The sequence below is a fragment of the Tinamus guttatus genome, unplaced genomic scaffold (assembly GCF_059628265.1).
Source record: "Tinamus guttatus ecotype Peru unplaced genomic scaffold, ASM5962826v1 Tinamus_guttatus_pri_ptg000150l, whole genome shotgun sequence".
In the NCBI taxonomy this organism is placed as follows: domain Eukaryota; kingdom Metazoa; phylum Chordata; class Aves; order Tinamiformes; family Tinamidae; genus Tinamus; species Tinamus guttatus.
In genome coordinates this window covers 13,633,321-13,651,576 of record NW_028288684.1, presented here as the reverse complement: position 1 = coordinate 13,651,576, position 18,256 = coordinate 13,633,321, and the positions used below count along the sequence as shown (strand labels likewise).

The 18,256-nt window shown below is 36.7% G+C and overlaps 1 protein-coding gene across 1 annotated transcript in view; it reads left to right on the top strand.

Moving 5' to 3' along the window:
- Nucleotides 1-560: 560 nt before the first annotated feature.
- The window catches only part of CEP126 (centrosomal protein 126), a 31,517-nt gene continuing 13,821 nt past the window's right edge, over nt 561-18,256 (top strand). Inside the window, 6 exon segments of the mRNA XM_088522154.1 lie at nt 561-569; nt 1,217-1,496; nt 1,961-2,093; nt 10,675-10,820; nt 12,199-12,310; nt 14,382-14,580. Coding sequence (XP_088378280.1) covers nt 561-569; nt 1,217-1,496; nt 1,961-2,093; nt 10,675-10,820; nt 12,199-12,310; nt 14,382-14,580 — 879 coding nt within the window.

The window sequence follows — 18,256 nt, the reverse complement described above, 5'->3', positions numbered from 1 at the left end:
TATTACTTTTTCTTCTTCTTTCTACACACAGAAATAAGAAGAGGAGCCAAATGTTAGGAAAGTGAGGCTACAAAAGCTCAGAACTTTGCCTGAGCCCCGTAACCCTCCTCACCCCATGCAGTGGCCTTCAGTTAACCTGAGGCTTGGAGGAAAGAAGGATCTGAGGTAAAGAGCTACAGCAGATTCATCTCCTCTGTAACAAAAAGGAAGGAAAATGTGTTTCTGCAGCAGCATAGCTATGCTTCAGCTCTTAAGATTTGTAGTCAAGTCCAAATCTATCTCACAAGATACTCTGCTACAATCCCACTTGGGTGGATCAGTTCATGGCACCCATAAAGCCTTTCCTGTGTCTAAAATGAAGCAGTGGAAAAGCAGTTGGATTTAAGTTTATGCAGGTTGAAAAGAACATAAAAAGTACTAGCTAGAGGAAAAAGAGGCAGCAACTATTCTTCTAGCTGTGACACTGTAAACTGAATTGAGGTTGGGTGGAGAAAAGAATTTGGGGCTAGTATTCTGGACTAGAGACAATAAACCTCCATTGCAGGATTTTCTTCGCAACTATGAAACTGGTAGGTTATAAATACTAAGCATGTTTCATAATCTGAGCCTCAGTGGTCTTGTCTGTAAAAAGGTGGTAGCAACGTCTGTCTCACATGCAGCATTACAAGCACTTGCTGGGGGGCTATGATAAAAGTGCGTTGCAAATGTCAGATAATATTTTTATCCACTGGAAGACACTGAACAGCTGCTCACTGAGACAAGAATTAGCTTAAACACAACAACCAAGAAACATTTCACCAGGAAATCACCAGGGCATTTAGCTTTGTGCTGACAGCTCATCCCAGGCATGGCAATATCCCAGGACAACACACCCTGCTTTGCCTGACCAAACGAAAAAAGAAAGAGGCAGTTTTTTACTCTTTCAGGAAAAAAAAACACTTTTTTTTTTTACTTTGTGTAATTTTTAAAAAACTTATTTTCACATGCATACTTTATTTTTTATTGCTACTCTTTTTAATGCTGTTAATTACACGAAACAGCCTTAATGGATTTAAGTCGCACCCATCAAAGTGCCCTGAAAACCCACAGTTGGCAACGGGGCCACGAAAGGCTCTCAGTTGTCCTGAAAAACAACTCAGGGACGTGTTAGTTATGATACTTGTTTATTTTAAAAATAAAAATACATAATAATAATAATCCTACTGCTCGTGAATAGAGCACAGAACAGGCGACGCGCGGCGCCGTTTCTAGGCCTAACAACGTCAGTCCGGATCAAGCGGCCCCGCTGGCTCCGCCTCAGCGCGGCCGCCCCGCCATGAGCGGCACCGCCCCCGTTGCGAGGGCAGTGGCGTCCCCGGCTCCTGACATGGCGGGGGCCGCGCCCGGCCTTGGCCGGCCGCGAAGGGAGCCCGGCGGCCAGGCCCGAAACGGCCCTCGCCGGGACTCGCCGGCTGGCAGCGGCGCCTCCGCGTATCCTTGCGAGGGCCTGTGCGCGGGTGCGGAGCGCTGCTTTGTCTAGCGATACGGGTGCGCTTCGGTTAATCCGAAACCTGGGCAGGGGTGTGTGCTCGGACGGGCTTTCCCTGTGGTAAATGTGCCTGTGTGTCACAGGTTTGGGTGACAGCAGGAAGATGTGTCATCACATAAACATAATAAAGGTGAGATTTCATCTGCTAATATCATAAATGATGAATGCAAAGCCTTAGGTCTTTGTTAAAGCCACCATAAATAATAAGATGCAATTATTATTTTTTTTTCTTGATACTACTATAGTGTATATTTATGGGACCAACCGTTGTGTAATTAGTTGAAAAGCATAGCAGTAGGATTTGCAAAGCAGAGCAGCACTTGGTATTGCATGAAAAAGTTTGTCCTTCCCCAAAGAGGTGTGTAGTAAATCCTCAGTCATGTTGTACCTTTTTCTGAGAGGTTTGATACAGTTTTCATTGTCCTTAACAAGATACTAGGGACAGAGCTTTAAACTTGCCGTTTGAATGGGATTTAGAAGAGGAACGTCAGGCACTGAAAGAAGATCAAAAAATACGTCGGAGGAGAGCACAAAAATATTTTACAGAGACAAACAGAAGAAGGAAGTAAGTAACTAAGGTTCCTTTGGTGGGACACTACACTGAAAGGAGTCGAAACTTTGAGACAGCTCAAAATATTTCTGTTGTTTCCATGTTCAAACAGTTTAGTAAATAGCACCACTGTTTTGTACTATAAGAGTCTGTGTTAAAGTTTCAGTGATTTTACTTCTTTTGATGGAACATGTAAAAAGCACAATATTCAGTTATTCATTATGTCTTGCAAACTCCTTGTTTTTTACTGTTTAGAATAAAAGTTTAAAAAGTAAAAAAAAAAAAAAGGTAAAAAAAAAGTAAAACCTTTCACTTTTTAGAATAAAGGTAAGTGGTGCTTCCATGGCTCTGACCTGCAATTCTAGTATGTTCTTCAGTTTTTTTTTTATGCCTTTAATGGATGTGTAACAACTCACATACACCAGGAGGAAGTGGGCAGGCAGTCCAGTTACTGTTACCTACTGCAGTGTATGAACTTCTGATCTGTGACTTTCCTGTGCGAGCCTTTGTACGTCTGCTTCCCAAAGAACTCAAAATGTAAGCTTTCTAGTATCAAAATTTAATAAAGTCACTATTTTATATATATATATATATATAAATACATATATAAAGCAATACATATATATGTATATGTGTATATATATAGTTTCTGTGATGCTCACCGCCCACGCTCCCCCCGTCATATGATTTCTGTTATACATTGTTTACGGTTGAAATATCTTGGTAACTCAGAAGCAATAGACATTGTTTATACTGCCATTTTAGCTTGTCAAGAGTTTGATAAAATGTGCTGTCAGCAAATGTTTTAAAATGTGAAGAAAAGTGGAAGAGGAAGTATAATCACCTGAGAATGATTAAGGAGAGTATGTGACTTGCAACTTTTGCAGATAATAATAAACTGAGTCTCAGCTTCAAGATAAAATGTATTAGTTTTCTGGAATGGTGCCGCTGTAACACCATGATCTGAGATGGATGACGTTTGTCATATTACTGATCCTGAAATAGTACCCTGAGATGTAAAAGCAAACACTAGGCAGGCTGCACATTTTTTGTGGGCTAGTATAATCAAACTAATGTTTATGGATATATAAATACATTTTTTTTATGAATTTCATTGTGACCTTAGGAAACATAGTATAAATCAAACTTATGCAGGTAAGCCAGTTAAAATTTTAGGTACAGTAATCATAAAATGAAATATTTTCTATTTGTGATAATTGAGAACAGTATTATAACATAACTGGAGGTGTAATAAACAGTTCACGTGAAGGGAGTGTTGGCAAGTCTTTCCCTAATAACTGAAAGTGAGTTGTCTAGAGTTACGGAGATAGTAAGTCCATACAGCGCTAATAATCTGTGAAATAAAAATCAAAACTAAGGTTCACTGCACATATAGGAGAAAGTAATTTGGAAATAAAAAGTTGGTTGAAACTGAATATTTCTTCCTGACAGTTATGTAGATATGAAATGATTGATCTCCTAATGGATCAGCCATCAAGTCATGCCACAAAATTGTGCATAAGCCAAGATTCATGTTTTTTCGAGAATAAACATGTAAAGTTGTCAGCTGTGGTGATTTCTTAAGGGTGTCAGTACTTTCTCATGCTCTACATATGCACCTGGCTGTGTCTTTTCACTGACAGGGCTTATGGGCATGTATCAGAAGCTTTTTTGACACTGCTGTTTTTTAACTTCAAGTTTGAGTATTTTTTTCCCCCATATTGTGGAGCAGACAGTCACTGCAAAGTATAACTCCATTTTACACTTGTAACCTTAAATTTAGAAAAATCCTCGATGAAAAATAATTGCAATGAGCTTTCTATAGTAAACAGGTCTAGGGAAGCTGGAACATAGCTTTCAGGGTGCTCTCAGTCTACCATTTAGGTTCATTCTGCATTGTGGAGGAAAGCTTGTATGTGTTGTGATTTTGTTTTTTTTTTTCCTGTCACTTTTTGAAGAATTATTCACCACCAGCCTATCTCTAAAGTGGAAGTTATATGCCAAGCTTGATCCAAGTCTGGTATCCCTTACTGCTCAGCACGTTTTAACCTAATGAGGATTCCATATATAGGAAGTTTGCAAAGCTGAAGTCTTTTCTGAATGCACTTGTAATGAGATTTTCCCAGACAATAATATATTGATATGTTCTCAATAAAACAGAGCAGTTTCAGAATTAAAATTACTCATCTTCTGATAATATGCAGTCAGTTTATTAACTTTTAAGTGTAAGATAAAAACACTTGCACAACAAAGAAGAGGTATAGCTTTGGAAAGCAAAGTTGTAGTAACTTAAAGATCTTTTCCAAAGGAATCTTTAAAGGGAACCATCTTACTATCTATTCTGATATTACAAAGCAGCCTCTTTTCATTTCTCATACTGACCTAACTCCTTTTGACAACAGTACTTAACCATGATTAACAAGATTTGCCGATTATGTCTTTATACAAATTGCCCAAATATCAGTTAAATCGCTTCCTTCGTTGCCTCCCTAGTGCATGACTTTCATGGTCATCCTAAAAATTAATATGTTTTAGAGCAGTATCTCAGAGAAAAATATTTTGTTTAAATAACAGTATTCCAGAAATAAGAGGTACTGACTAAGCACATACTTGATATATCTGAATAAGCTGTTGTATTTTGTGTTTGTGTATCACTACTATTGAAACACCAGCTGCAGATTTGCTGGGAACTATAGCCATCCCACTGTAGTTGCTGAATACCAAATATATAACCTGCTGTACTGTGGTGTTACTGATTACACGTAGCTAGTTGATTCCATAAGTGGAATTACTGCAATTGTCTACATGAATTTTTAAGTAAACCTTAACAGTTGGCTGGCTTGGGTCAACATACTGAATTACCTTGAAATGCAAATACTTAAACTATCAACTGTAACTGGGAAAGGAAACATTTTCCCAGTTAAGTGTATTAGGTTTCAATTTATTTATATTAGGTTTCAATCTATTTACATTAATGGTACTTTGAAAAAAAAAAACTTATTTTCAATATATGCACAAGCTTTGTGCTCCACCTGCTGGCTGTTTATCATTGATTATTTAATAATAGCCCTCTAAATAATTTATCAGTGTTGTCGATACAGAATGAAAAGCAGTCTAGAGTCAGAAATGGGCTGTCACTGTTTCCTGTGCTAGAATGAAGCTTCAGCAGGTAGCGGTGGCTGTGGCCGTGCAGACCTGCAGCGTTGCCACCAGCAGCAGCGCGGGACCGTGCGGAGCTCGCAGGGCCGCGGGACCCGGCCGCCTCCTGCTTGCTGGGCCTGAACTTTTCTTGACCTGCCTGCAGCTCTGGTTTACTTGGCTTGGCCGTGACAGCAATTTCTCTGTCTGCGGTGGATTTATTTTGCTTTGTTTATCTTTGTGTGGTACAACTGTAGTTTTATACAGATAGGAGTAAAGTACCTGCTTGTTACTGCTGTGTAGAATGAGGCCCTGAGTGCAGCATTTACAGCTCTAACGCACTGATGCACTGAGAGAGACCCTGGCCCGGGAGGATAGCGGGGTGCTCAGCGTGGACACGCAGGGTGCCGCAGAGAGGAGCACAGCCGTGGGGTCATGGGAGATGGGGCACGGATGGGCGCTGGGGACCACACGGCCATAGGTAGCCTTCCAGTTAAAGAAATGCAGACCTGGAACTGCACCAAATTTGGTTTAGGGATCTCAAAGAGAGCAAAGAATAGTGTCTAACATACCTAACAGGTACCGTGTACCACTGTAAATTACAACATGGTGTGGAGCTGCAGACCAATGAAGAAAGAACAAGGCTATAAAATTGTGTTGGCAGACATATAAGTGTGACTCCAAGTGGGTCCTTGGATGAGGAAGAAACCATCAACTTGAACATCATACTCCTCCCAGGAAGGAATCCAGATGCTGACACCTGCCTATAACACCCCACTACCAGAATGAAACTACCAGCCCTAGGACCAAGGGGAGCAGAGGTAGAAACTAAGCATGTCTGTAACTTCAGCTGCATTACTTCTAATATTGATTTTTTTTTCTGTTTAAAAGCATTCTGAGTGTGCTTTTTTTTTTCCCTTTTTTTCTGTAACAAATCTGGATTTTTAATGACTAGACTCAGAATAATTCAAATATTAAGCAATAAATGTTTGGCTATATATGTATATATATTTGTATATGTGTGCACAAATGTCCACACATCCACATTAAATATGTGTGATTCCTTTTTCTCCCAGTAAAAAATTATGAGCATAACAATTTAGTGGAAAACCTGGGCAGTCCTTCTGTGAACCTTACAGCATTTTGGTAGACAGCCACTGTGAGCCCTTAAGGCATTTTGCGAGGGAGACCTTTTGTATTCAGTATGAGGTAATCAGAGAAGACCATCAATGTAGTTAATATATGTTCCTTGGCAAATACCTCACTTAAATTGACTTATGGGCAACCTAGGCAGACCTCTTTAAGGATGCAGGGTTTATTTACTCTTTGACCGCAAGAAAATTTTAGAGTGTAACCCCACCTTATGCCCTTTTCTTGATCTTGCTGTATTCATTAAGTGTAAAAATGTATTTTTATATCAATTTTAAAATTACTGTGTACTGGTTTGCAAATGTTATGGTGATAGATAATTTTATTTTTATGGATAACATCAACTCAGTTATCAAAAGGTTTGTTTCTTGGCATTCCATATGCACTGTATATCTTCTTTTTTTAGTTTGTGTTCAACGTAGTAATAAGCAGTTAGTCCACTTGAGAATGTAGCGCCCATCGCTTCACCTTGGAGATAATTTAATAAAATTAACCAGGAAATAGTTCCACCATCTGGTTAATCTACTGTTTTTAACAGATGAATGCCTTCCCCGTAATGAATGCATATGTGAAACTGCTAAATCTTTTGAGTTTCATGTTCCAAATTTTCTATAAACATTTTGGCAGCCATTGCAAAATTGCAGCTCTGCTGGATTGTTTATAGTAGACAGAAAAACTAGGTTAAAAAAACACCAGTCAGGAAATACTTCTGCTAACTCCCCATCTTAAAGTCTATATTTTTGCTAATATTATATCTGTGAACACTAGCCGGTGTTTTAAGGAGAGTGCATAAACTAACATTTGGTTTAACTGTTTTTCTATAAAGTGCCATTGTGCATTTGTAGAATTATTTATTTTAAGTAATGCATCAGAGTGTTGCAATTTACATTCTGTGAGGGCAAGAAGTTAATGATGCAGGTTTCGCTGGATGTCTTTAAAGCATTTCCCTGCAGTTAAAAGAAGGTGCTTTATCCCCCGTCTTGTCTTAATCCAAACCAAACGGTGATCGTGATGGGTTGCTGTGAGAAAGGCCTCTTGCATCAGCACTTGGGCTTACCCATTTCCAGCTATATGGAACAAGAGTCTTTTTATATTCCAGTTATTAGGAATGTGGAAAAGGGTATACTTTACTCCACATTCCAAAACTGTTTCGAAAAATAAATAGTGAAAAGACTCTGTCAGAATTTACTCTTTCCTTTTTGGTGTTATTCTCTGGAATTGCTCCAGGCGCAAAGTTGTAGATTTTCCCACATGTCTGAATTTAACAACTGTAGTTCAAATAAAGTCCTTCTTGAGCTGCTTCTTAAAAGATCTGAGGAATGAGAAAGAATATTTTTAACATACTTTCCAGGATGAGCAAATCTGTTTTCTCTATTGTTATTTTCCTGTACTTTTAGTGAGGATGAAAATGTTAAATATTGTAGATTTTTGTAGCAGATTTTACCTTAAGCGAAATATTATAATACTAAAAGATGTTAATCAACTTTATTTCTGAAACTTCAGTAACTAACAATTAATGTTCTTGTGAATTTTAACTGAATTGTAAGAAGATATTCCACGTAGATGTATTTCCCTGCAGATTCATTCTATAGTTGGATAACTGCTTGTCTGTCTTCATCTTGTCCCTCAAGACAAACCAGTTTTATTTGCTAACTAAATAAAATTTGCAAGTGAAATATGCACTATTTGGTCGCGTTTTGTGAATTAGACTGTATTGCTATGATACATAATCAAAATAGTGAAGTAACACACAGTGTCCCTTTTTTCCTTTAACTTTTTTCTGTATTATATCGTTGGACGTAATTTCAATGTACCATTTTTATGTGTCGTAAATTATAAGTGATTTTAAACAATTGTTTGAAAATAATCTGTATTGCTCTGTGTGACTCATCAGTGTTTATGTATTACAGCAAAACATGTTTTTTTAGCACATTTGTTTGCTCAAAGACAAAAACAAGATCTTGCAGTATTGCTGAAATATTAAGCTTTTTAGCAATTCAGAGCAAGGTCCTAGCTGAGGCTCTTCGAACAGTGAATTACACCACCTGCCTTTTTGCTTATACTGTGTAAGGGACAAGACTTAAAATTCAGGCACCTGGAGATAGCTGGTATCACTATTTCTCCTCTTTCCTCCCTTGCTGCTGCTGTTCCTTAAGAAGAGTTGGACAAGAGGTGATGAAGCAGAAACAGGATTAAAAATGAGAAGTGCTTTATGCTTTAAATTGGACTTTTTGTAGGTTTGCTCTTTGCTCAAATCTTTGTTACCTTCTGTCTTAGCCTCCAGGTGACTAACCTGGAGCTTTTTAAGCACAAATTTAAGTAACATTTGCAATAAATAACTTGTTAAAATAATATATAAGGTACAGCCTTAATACATTAAAGGATGTCTTATGGGAGACTTGAACCTTGTAAAGGGGGAAATTATTGTTCCAAGTAGAAGAAGTAATTTTTTATGTTGTTCACTGACTTCTTAAATTCTGACTTTGCAGAATGCTGGTCCAGAGTGCTGTATGCGTTAAGAGAAGCAGTGCATAATTTTGCAAATTTGTGTCTCTTTCTGCTTTTATCTTTTCATATTTTGCTATGATGTCTTGAGTTTGACTTCATGGGAGGTATGAAAAGTTCATTCTGTAGCTGCATGGAGGGCTACATGCTAGTGGCAGTCAAGGGGAGAGAACGTTGTGTTACAACACAGCTTCCACTATGCTCTCCCAGTGTGGAGAGAAGTTTCATGGTGAATTTCTAAACTGGCACAGTCATCACCATGCCAGATGCAGGTATGCAGGCTATGTAATGTAAGATTCGAATAGCTACATAAAATTTGCTTATAGTGCATTTTCACAGTTTTATCTTTTTAATATATATTGCCTATTGATCAAACACAATAATTTGCCCATAAAATAGGGAATTAATTTCACTATAAGTTCTGATGAATTTTCAAAATAGTGGAAGTTTATTTCTATCTGTTATATTTTGGCTTCCAAGAGGATTAAAGCTGATATACACACGAAAGTGTATTTGGGAATTACACTTGGTTCAATTACTGTTTTTTATTATTGTATAACTATAGCCTTTCAATTCTCAAAAATAAAAGGTACCTATTTCAAATTAATTTTGTCTGTTTGTTTGTTTTTATACGTGATAAATAAAATAAATAGCCAGATTTGTGGCCTAGCACTCTTGAGTGGCAGCTAGGCTCCATTAAGCAACAAACTTTTCCAAAGCAACTAAAAGTAGTTAAAGATATGGAGAAGTTTTACTGTGATGAGGAAAAATAGAAAGGGGCCTCCAGCTAAAAATTGCTACCAGCTTACCACTAATCTTGGCTTGGAGTGGGATCCTACTTCATGTACTAGCACCCAGACCAATAATATTTCTCACTCAAAGAGAACTTTAAACCCAGGAAGATTCCTATTGCTGTGATCCTTGCACTGCAGACTCTTTAGAACTTCAGCTTGGAGTTACATATTTAAGTGTTATTCTCCTGATCTAGGCACTGTGCCAATAGTTTTACTGGTGAAGGCTATATTTCACTCAAGAATGTAGTTTAATTTTGTCAGCAAAAGTTAATTCTTTTGTCAGCTGGAGCAGAAATTCCACGTAGCTTCAGCAAAGTTTTGCCTACAGAAGCAAAGCTTCCGTGATGACGGTTGGTTTAGATAGAACCCAACTTGCTTTCAAGCCAGCAGAAGGACACGTTTTCAAAATATGCTGCAATTAGTATCAGATTTTGAATCTGATCTGATTCAGCCATGAAAGGTACCTTTAAGTTACTGTTTATTTCATTTATTCCATTTTGTGCTACTCATCTGGTATTTCTCAGCAAGTTTCTCAACAATTGGAGACTGAAACTAGCTTTTACAGTGAAAGTCTCATTTCTTTGCGTTACTTCTGAATAACAACTTTAAGCTGTTACTTTTTCTGCTCCAGCTCCTGAAAAGCACATACAGCATTTGCTCTTCACCTTCCTGTTACTGTCAAACATTCATGGTAATGTAAATTGTCACTATGACAAACATTCATGGTAATGTAAAGAATGTGGTGGTTCAATCTACTTTTTAATTAAGCACTCAAATCATCAGTTAAAGCTAAGGAAATAAAATGGTTATAGCGGGTCTCTTCTGTCATGTGCTGTCTTGTTTAGTTTCAGACAAATCCTAAAAATCCAGCTGTGCGGAAGTTTACAGCATGTAATTTGCAGAAGAGCAAGCTTTTGTACTCAAATGACAAGATAATAAGCAAATAAATATATTTCTGTTAGTGTAATTAGAAAACACAGGTGTAATCTACATTTTTTTTTTAAATACAGAGCCCTTGAAGAAAGATGGAAGCAAGAAAAAGAAAAAGAGCAAAGACTTAGAGAGCAAGTTCTGCAGCAAAGGAAAGTTAAACTTCAGGAAGCAACTGAAAAATACCAGCGTGCTAATGTCTCTTTTTCTCAGCACAAGAAAATAGGTTTGTAAATTTAATTTTCACAATTCTTGGTGATGCATGCATGTGTTTGTCAACAAAATTTAAATGAGACAAAATGGAGCAATTATCTTCAATCAAATTGATAGAATTCATTAGTATAAGCCAAAAATAATTGACAAGAAGTTCAGATCTATATTTACAAGAAACTTGGGTTTGGGGAATAACAAAACTAAAGGGGGAATAAAAACTTAAAGAGCGAATAAAAAAACTAAACTGCTTCGGGCAGAAGTATTACATTATGAGATGTTTTCTTATTTTCCAGTCCCAGTATATAATCAGCTCCCAGGGCTGTTGCAACTTCCCTTTTTTTTAAAAAAAAAAAAAAAAACCTCTCTCCTCTCCTGTTTTTTCATTGCAATGTGCTTATTGCTTTTAGTGCTGTGCTTTCACAGCTGTGTGTAAGGTGTTATAAGGTCATTGAATAGTTATGAGGATAACTTAATGATCCCTCATTTGAACCGCTGAATATGAAACATTCAAGAATTTTGTTTATCATTAAGGAAAAGCAGTCTTAGACTCTATTAATGTATTACATAATTTTTAGTCAGTTAGTCAGCTATATAAGCTGCTCTGTCCTGCTGGGGAGTAATGATCACTTCAGCTCAGCTCCTGCCTTCTTAGCTGGAATCAGTGCAGACTGGCAGGAGTTTTTAACAGCTTTGGCCAAGTCTGATTTCCAGTCAACTTTCCAGTGCTGAAGCTCTTAAGATATGGTACATTACTTAGGTACTCCTTAACGGATTTACTCTCCCAACTGCAGTTGCGCCAGCTGTGAGGTAATGTCTCTGACTTGAGGATCAAATGTCAGATTAAAAAAACAAAATGGAATGGTCTTGTTTCAGAGCTTCTTCATCGCTCTACTGACATCCCAGACTATTTAGCAATAGATCAAATCACAATTTTCTTTCCTGCTTTTCCTTTACAGCAATTTTGCTACTTTCTACCCTACCTTTCCTTATTTATTGGAGACAACAACTTCTACCTGTTCTACCTAGACAGACAGAAAGGCTATTTCTTTCTCCACTGATTGAATTATTAAGTCACAATTTGGCCTCTGTAAAATACCTGCAAGCCATAATTTTGGCTTATTGTATGAGCTGTACTTCTAAGTGTCTACTTTTTCAATAATGTGGTTTAAAAACAAAATAAAAATTTTAGAATCTCTGTGTTACTGTAAGCACTTAAATATAATGGCTTTTTAGAGGAAACAGAGATCATTCAGCATTTCTGAAGCTGTTTATTTGAATTTAGTCTAGATTTATGGTCCCAAATGTAAAAATCTTACTCAGAACATTTATGAAAATTAAAAATTAAAAAAAAAAGGATTTTCCCTTTTCATCTTTCATTCTAATCCCTCTAGCCCAGACGAAAGTGGTTTTTCAATTAGAAGAAGCTCTTCACCAGATTAAAGGATCTGGTCAAGATCCTGGTCAAGAATTTTGCTTGCCTAACAGAAACAAAGCCAATGTCAGGTAAGCATTTCTGTTTACTCTGGTGATCAAAAGTCAATTGCTTAGTGTAGGCAATAAACAGCAATTGTTAGTTGTGTTAGAGACAGTAAGCAATCTCTCTAGTGGCCAAGAAAATGCTTTAGTGAACTGTTCCAATTAAAATATTATGAGACATCCACAAATCATTCCTTTTAGGACTTCAGTGGAGGCCTGGGAATAGTCAGGAACTAACTCTGTCCCCATTCAGTTAAGGCTTGACTTAGATTGGCATAGTTATCAAACTATCTGTTGTTCCATGAAGAATAAGTATTTTATCTAGATAATCTACTTCTCTTCTTACATTTTTTCCTTTTGATATTGAAAGGTATTTGAGCTTGTGTATTCATCCAATGATTCTTTTTTCTTTCCAGATGTTCAATTTCTCGTCCTCTCTAAGAATCTGAATACCTGCTCATTTCCTAATCACAATTTCACCTATAATTTCATTTTATACTGCATAAAATTTAGATTCCGTTCTTTTCATTCTAGTCAAACTATTTTTTCTGATATACTTTGTCTTATTCAAAACCAATGCAATAAGAAGCATGGCCTTAAGTTGTGCCAGGGGAGGTTCTGTTTAGACATTGGGAAGAATTTCTACACGGAAAGAGCAGTCAAGCATTGGAATAGGCTGCCCAGGGAAGTGGTGGAGTCACCATCTCTGGCAGTGTTCAAGAAACGTGTGGATGAGGCACTTAGGGACACGGTTTAGCAGGCAGGATGTTGAGGGGCTTGCAGTTGGACTCAATGATCTTGAAGGTCTTTTCCAAACATAATGATCCTATGATCCCAGGATCATGTTAGAAAGCCTCTGCTTAAGGAATAGACACTAAGGGTTGGTTAGTTCCAGGCTTACTGAAACCAAATATAATTTGGTAAATGTATACCAATTTTACACATAACTTCACTAGAAGTTTATACAGATAATCTCTTACAGTGGATACATGATCCTACATGATCTTGGCTTTATAATCAGCAGGCTTTGTAATCAATTTGGACAGCTATCAGAATCAAAATCATCGATCTAGTGAGGGATTTCTGTAAGTCCTGGTTAGGATATACTTGACTAAGTACATTTAGGGACCCTGAACCAGCTTGGAGCCAAAAGACAGGATCAGTGTCAGCTCTTAAAGTATTCTGCCTAAGCAGTCAGGCTTTACAGCCAGCAGCCTGCAATAGTTATGCTTCCAAGAAACTAAGGCTTGATTAGACTATGTGGTGTATTGGCTTTTTTTTTTTTCTTGCTTTCTCAATCAAAGCAATTTGTTTCTTTCATCCTTGACACCTACTTCTTGCTTTTTGCTATTCCTAATGATGTTACCCAGATCCATTTTTTTTCCAATTCCATCTACTATTTATTCTTGACCATATCTTGTTACAGACTCCCTGTTTTCCAAGCCTCTGATAGTGCATTTTCCTTGTCATTTGACTTGACATACTTCCTGGCTTTAATTTTTGGGTGTCAACCAGCCCCATGCTGACTCTCAGCCTGTAGAAACCTGTGGTTTTTGTTTTTGGCCTACCCTGACTGCTGTACACAGCTGCAATAGGTACTTCCAGGATTTCTTTTTCAGGTGGCAGATATAGATTCTTCATTGTCTGACATTGCTGACACCACAGGTCATCGGTAGAGTTGGGGTCTTCAGATAATGCAATGGCTCTTGCCATCTGAAGGGAATATCTGAGAGCAATAGTACATAGTCATGCTCTGTATAAGCCAACCTTTTGGAAAGATAAAGGCCATTTTCCTTGCTTAAAAAAATCCTCCATGAAAATGACCCAACTGTTGGCTGACATTTTCCAGAATAATTCAGCTCAAGGCAGTCACCCAAGAACACAATCAGAAAAGTCTGACAATCTATAAATAATGGAAAGATTTAAAATGGAAAGTGTTAGACGGTTTTAACTTTAGACAGTACTAACAGCGTCACCTGTAGTTACAAATTGCCAGGCATTTATTAATTCTGTATACTTTTTGAAAGGAACATATTTAAAAATGTATGGCTGATGCATAGAAGTAAGTCAAAGTAATAAGTTACTTCCTTGCATCAAGAACCACAGACGACACTTCATCCTCATCTGCATCTGGAAATGGTTATTTCCATCAGAAGCAGATTTCAGCAATGGTTGGCTGTGATAGAATAATACAGGAGAGCAGTGGAACAAACATGGATTATAACCAGCTTCTCATCCAGAAAAATCTGAAAGAAATGCAACAACTCCTTGAGAAACAGCATCTCAGCAACCTGGAGGTATGATATTTTCATGCAATTCCTAACAATTCTTAAATGGAATAGTAAAGTTTATTGAGCACAAGAAAAATGAAAGGTCTATTAATTAGCTACATTTTACCAGTTAGCATCTGAGGGCACATTGCCTATGCCCTACCAATAAATCATTTTGAGTAAGTGCATTAGAATACTTCAATAGAAATCAGAAGTCTTTAAAATTATAGGGACATTTTCAGCATATAGAATTTCGAAATTCTGCAAAGATACCTGTCATGTTGTCTTTCTGTAAACCTAAACTTTGTGGGTCCTGGCTAAAAAGCAGCTGGCCGTTAAGTCTATCACAGGAGTCTCGTGCTAGCTCCAAACTTAAATTGGCGACATCCAAATGACACTTAAGTTTCTGTTTCGCTGGTTGCTACTATGCAGCACAAAATGTAGTGTAGTTCTAACACTACAGTTATGGTAGGTCTTTTTTTTTTTTTTTTTTTGAATGTGACATTGACTTCAAGTTTTATGAAATTCTATGTGTTTTTTTTTTTTTTTTGGTCATCTTTGGAATAGATGTAAGTGTTCCATTAGTATCCCTGGAACTCTACTTAACTTGGGGTATAAGGAAACATATTTGATTACATATCTTTCAGGTATATTTGTCTCTGACTTTTTATCTGCTTTGTTCAACTGGTTATTCATGACAATCTTGAGAATTCTCAATAATAGAGAAAATCTCATTCTATTTGAATAAATCTCATGAAGGTTGAGGATACTGAAAGTATGTTTTGCTCTGGCTTGTTGGTTTGTATTCATTCTTATTTCCAAGCCTAAAAGAAGGAAGAGGGCACGTCCACTCAGAGGAGACATGCTGATGCTTTTAAAACTGAATTAAGTACCTGCTTTCAAGCAAAATATACAAAGTTTTACTCTTTTTTAATGCTAAACTGTGCATTTAGTTGGTGTAGTGTTTGATATAGCGAAGTTTTGAAAATGTTTTGTTTTCTGTAAATATTTTTTTATCTTTTTTTTTTTTCCTGGAATTTATTTTTCTGCAACCACTAGGGGTTGCTCAGCTTCTTTCCTTTGATAACATTTTAATTTATAAATATTTATACTTGAAACATTAGGAGTTTATTTCTTGAAATTACATGCTTTGGACTCCAATTAGCAAAAACTATTGTCAGAGAAGCTGTGATTGTTCTGAGGTTTGAATCTCAAGGTTTAATACTTGAATTGTGCTGGTGTGTTTATGCCTTATGAGTTTTAGTGATGTGAAGCAGCAGAATAAACTTATTAACACTACTGACATAAATGGGCTTCAATAGCTCTGTAACTCTCTGTTGTCCACAGTAATCTCAGCAGCACTTGCCTTTCCAAAACTAATGTCAAAATATTTCTCTGTGCACATGCTTTGCAGTTGAACAATCCATTGAGATCCTTCAACTGACCTCTCTTTGATTCTGTTTCTACAGGCCCAACAGGATTATAAAGATTCCTAAAATTCTTTTCTTTCATACAGGGCAATAATGTTCTATGTAGACCCTTACTGCTGGTTAGCTGTTCTCCTTGCTTTCTATGCCTAAAGATTTGTTAAGTTTCAGCAGTAAGTCAACAGACTTTTAGTGACCCTTATACCTTTTTCCATTTTTTTGTGCTCAGAATATTTGGAGTGATAGATTTTTATTTTTTTTTATTTTATAAAAAAATCTATCTATAGTTGATTCACAACTTTGGTATATATCAAACCAAATATAGTTGTGCATCAAATCATTTGTTACATGTCCGTAAATGTGCTTCATTTTGAGGATCTTAGTATTGTTAACTTCATTCAGAAGCAAAGGTTTTACTGCTCTCCTTTTCTAATTTTATTGTAGTCGTAAATAAAATCTCTAGGGTGGAGGTGATAGCACTGCTTGTAGCTGAAGTGTTTCTCACCAAATGACTTTACTTTTGATTGCTTATCATTTTCCCAAATGTTAGCTATTTAGGTTGAAATTCTCCTTTTCTGCCAGCTGAATTGCACTAAATAATTTAGAAAATTTCCTAGAAGTGGCTCAACTTTGCCAAGGAATAATATTATTCATGCATTGTCTTTTTTTTTTTTTCATCACCACTTTAATTTGGTGCACCAGAAAAAAAAAATGGAGTCAGTCTGGTGCTTTATGCTCTTCCAGCAAAATAAATTATGGTTGAATTAGGTTGTTGATTGCCTTAACATTTTTATCTCTCCTTTTTGGCTTTTTGGACAAAATGCTTGGAAGAAAGATCCAATCTGCAAGGAAAAATAGATATAGTTTACAACATGGAGATCATATTTTCTCTTCCTTCTTTTATAAAACCAAAATTAGGCTTTCAAATGGAATCTGTGAAATCGGAATTGAAATCCCTTCTTTGAAAGATTTGAAGCAGGAATTCAAACTTGGCTTTCCTTTTCTCAAGCATCTTTTGCAGCCATTGATGTACTCAGAATTGGTCTTTCCGTGGATGCTGTTCCACTTGGCATAAAATATTTCAGTATTTGTAAAGGAGGGATGGAACATGGTATAATTTCTCTGAAATTGCAGCCCAAACTATGAGGCCAGAGGGTTATTTTTATATAGTCTCCAAAACAATAAAATTTTGTATCCTCTTATACAGTTTTGGCTATTATTACATGGTTATTATACTTTGTGCATTTATATATGTTACATATTTGGGGTAAGTTGCTGGGAAATAATAAAGAATATGTATATTTTTAACTGACAAGCATACTTAAATAAAGTGGCAGTCGCTACAAACACATGGGTATAGGCATAGCTTTGTTGCATGAATGAATAGGTCTATATGACCCTTAGCTCTGTGTTACTGTACCTTTGAGGTTGAACTGTGTCCTGAAATTGAACCGTACTACATAAGTGGAAAAACTGCATTCATTTTCAAGTGTGTTTGTATTATTATTGGAATGAGTTATTTCTGCAATGTATGTTGTAACACTCCAACCCTTCAAAGATATAGACAAGACCAACATGAAAAATGAGTGCCCCATGTACAGAATCTTTCCCCGAGTCTTTCCCCAAGTCTCAGGGCTACTTAGTGGGAAAACAGATCCTGAAGTGGAGGGTTAAGAGGGTTAATTCAAAATGGAGTTTTAATTAAAGTAAAAATTTGATTTTGAAGAGCATCATTCAAAAACTTGGAATAGTTGAAATCACCTTAAATCAGAAAGTGCCAACTGACTTTGACTTTTAGCTGTGAATATTAAAGTATCCTGTGTTGATCACTTGACTCCTGTCATGAACTCAAGTGATTTTCCTGCTCCTTATCCTTTTAAAAAGAAATTGGTCTCCAGGTTTTTATTGGCCTTCATCCCATATTGCAACATACCAGTGTCTTCCACATTATTTCACTAATCCAAACTATGTTGAAGCAATTTCACATTTGCTGTAAAGGTAACAATTCATATTGAAAAGTATCTTCACACTAAATTATTGTTTTGTTATATGTTCTTCAGAGTAGTGTTATTTAAGTTTATTCTAAGCCTGTACTATAGAAGATGACATTACAAGCCTCATATCAGAATCTGACAATCTGGATGTTGAGTTATTTGAAGAGCATCTTGCCTCAATTCACAGCTCTACTTTAACAGATGAGAATGTAGGATTGAAGCTGAAACAGCATTTTGAGTACGGAGGAAGTTGTTTCAAAACAGATTAATACATTAATAAAC